The 2,552-nt window shown below is 46.6% G+C and overlaps 1 protein-coding gene across 1 annotated transcript in view; it reads left to right on the top strand.

Annotated features, from left to right (window-relative positions):
* The window catches only part of ELSPBP1 (epididymal sperm binding protein 1), a 22,058-nt gene extending 19,867 nt beyond the window's left edge, over nucleotides 1–2,191 (top strand). The window contains 1 exon segment of the mRNA XM_017500600.2: nucleotides 2,034–2,191. Coding sequence (XP_017356089.1) covers nucleotides 2,034–2,191 — 158 coding nt within the window.
* The last annotated feature ends 361 nt before the right edge of the window (nucleotides 2,192–2,552 follow it).

A 2,552-nucleotide genomic window follows, 5' to 3' on the forward strand; every position in this document is an offset into this window, starting at 1 on the left:
AAAAAAAAAAAAAAAAAGAGAGAGAAAGAAAGAAAGAAAAAGAGAGAAAGATAGAAAGAAAGAAAGAGGAAAGAAAGAATGAAAGAAATATATTAGTTGATAAAATAAATATATTGGTCATAGCCCGTGCCTGTAGTCTCAGCTACTTGGGAGGCTGAGGCAGGAGGATCACTTGAGCCTGGGAGGTTGAGGCTGCAGTGAGCTATGATCACACCGCTGCCCTCCAGCCTGGGTGACAGAGTAAGACCTTGCCCCTAAAAGAAATTAATAAGCAAACCAACAGTGAAATCACCCAACAAGAGGTGCAAACATTTGGAAACATGGTACTAGACTGCCAAACAAGGGGACGCTCTTTCGGCTCCTTTCAGCTCACAGAACAAGAGCTGAAAAGAGCTGAAAGAGCGCCCCCTCATTTCCCCTCGGCTGAGAACATGTGTGTTGGGAGACTCAGGTCAAACGTCCTCAGTCTGTGTGTGTGTCCGCAAATGGCCGCAGAAGTATCATGAGTACTGATTTTGTGAGTGACAAAGTTTAGTGAGTAGGTGCATTTGCACCTGTGGAATCCACGAAAGATGAGGACACTGAAATCGGTTCTCTGAGACAAATCCTCTGCCTGCCAGGTCCTCCCGGTGACCAACGTTCTCCTTGTTGGAGACAGCCGCTCAATGCTGCAAAGAAAAATCAGCACCAGGACAAAGGATCTTTCAGCATCGCAAGTTTTACTTCCTGGACTGCAGGAAGGGTATAGCCACCTTGTCACGACAGTACAATGAGCAAAGAAAAAGCAGACATATTTATCCCTTACACATTGTGGGTCGTCCTTACTGCTGTGTCTGATCTCCATTGGTTGGAGCCAGACTTTACAATTTAAACTAAAACCCAATTGGCTCACAACTTAAAGCGTTTTTAAAAGCAATGGAGAGCTGGGACATGCCTGTGAGCATGTCCAGCACAGATATCTTGGTTCAAGCACAAGGGCATAGAATGTACTACGTGCCTGTAAGAATGGCATGTCTAACAGCTACATAGGATAGGGCGTAACAAAGAGTTATTAGCACACTTATTATTTATTCTTTAACAAGAAAGGAAACTTTGAAGAGGAACTTTTGCTTTCCACATCCTTCTCCCTCCTGGCCCCAGGGCCCCATGTGCTTCCACTCCGCCCTTCTTCCCTGCTCCAGTGCTCTGCCCTATCTTCCAGCCTTTCTCAAGTCCTACACTCTGATAGCTCTGAGGGAAGAAAATCCAGCCATGCAAAATTCTTCTTTTGTTTAGGTTTAAGTATTCTGAGCAGTGCCCAGACAGCACTGTTATGTGCGGTGTTTACCCAGATTTTATTTTTCAGTTTTTTAAACTTTTTATATCTTGTTTTATTTTATTTTTGAGATGGAGCCTCACTCTGTTGCCCAGGCTAGAGTGCAGTGGTGTGATCTCGGCTCACTGCAATCTCCACCTCCTGGGTTCAAGTGATTCTTCTGCTTCAGCCTCTTAAGTAGCTGGGATTACAGGTACACGCTGCCACACCCATCTAATTTTTGTGTTGGCCAGGCTGGTTTTGAACTCCTGACCTCAAGTCATCTGCCCGTCTCGACCTCCCAAAGTGTTGGGATGAAAGGCATGAGCCACTGCACCCAGCCACTTTTTATATTTTGGAGACAGGGTCTCCATCTGTCACCCAGGCTGTAGTGCGCTGGTGCAATTGTGACTCAATGCAGCCCCGACCTTCCAGCCCCGAGCAATCCTCCCACCTCAACCTCCTGAGTAGCTGGGACTACAGGCACACACCACCACCCCCAGCTAATTAAAAAAATTTTTTTTTGTAGAGACAAGGTTTTGCTATGTTGCCCAGGCTGGTCTTGAACTCCTGGCTTCACGTGATCCTCCTGCCTCGACTTCCCAAAGTGCTGGGATTAAAGGTGCAAACCACCACAGTCAACCCCAGTTTGGAATCTAGGGTGTGCCTGAAGTGCATGCCTCTATGACAGTGTGGAGACCTGGGGACTAACCTTTGTCTTATCCCTTCCGCTTCCTAGGAATTTCCGCACTGCTCCCCGGCTTTCCTTGCCACTTTCCATTCAACTACAAAAACAAGAATTATTTTAACTGCACTAACAAAGGATCAAAGGAGGACCTTGTGTGGTGTGCAACTTCTCACAACTACGACCAGGACCACACCTGGGTGTACTGCTGATGCTGAGGTGAGCGCAGGGACCAACAGTGGCTATTTCACGGACACAGAGGTGAGATTGGCGGTGCGCCTGGCGCATCACTGACAGGAAGCCGAGGTCGGCTTTTTCCAGCGTGTCTGATTCGCGCCGCTGATGTGACAATGTGTTGCCCAAAGTTTTCTTTTTCTTTAATAGGCAGGGTCTCACTCGGTCACCTAGGCTGCAGTTCAGTAGCGTGATCATAGCTCACTGCAGACTTCAGCTCCTGGGCTCAGCCTCACCCTCCAGAGTAGCCAGTACTACAAGTGTGTGCCACTACACCTGGCTAATTGTTTAATTTTAATTTTATTTTTTTAATTTTCTTTTTCTCTTTCTTTTTTTTTT

The sequence above is a fragment of the Cebus imitator genome, unplaced genomic scaffold, assembly GCF_001604975.1.
Source record: "Cebus imitator isolate Cc_AM_T3 unplaced genomic scaffold, Cebus_imitator-1.0 Scaffold266, whole genome shotgun sequence".
Taxonomy (NCBI): domain Eukaryota; kingdom Metazoa; phylum Chordata; class Mammalia; order Primates; family Cebidae; genus Cebus; species Cebus imitator.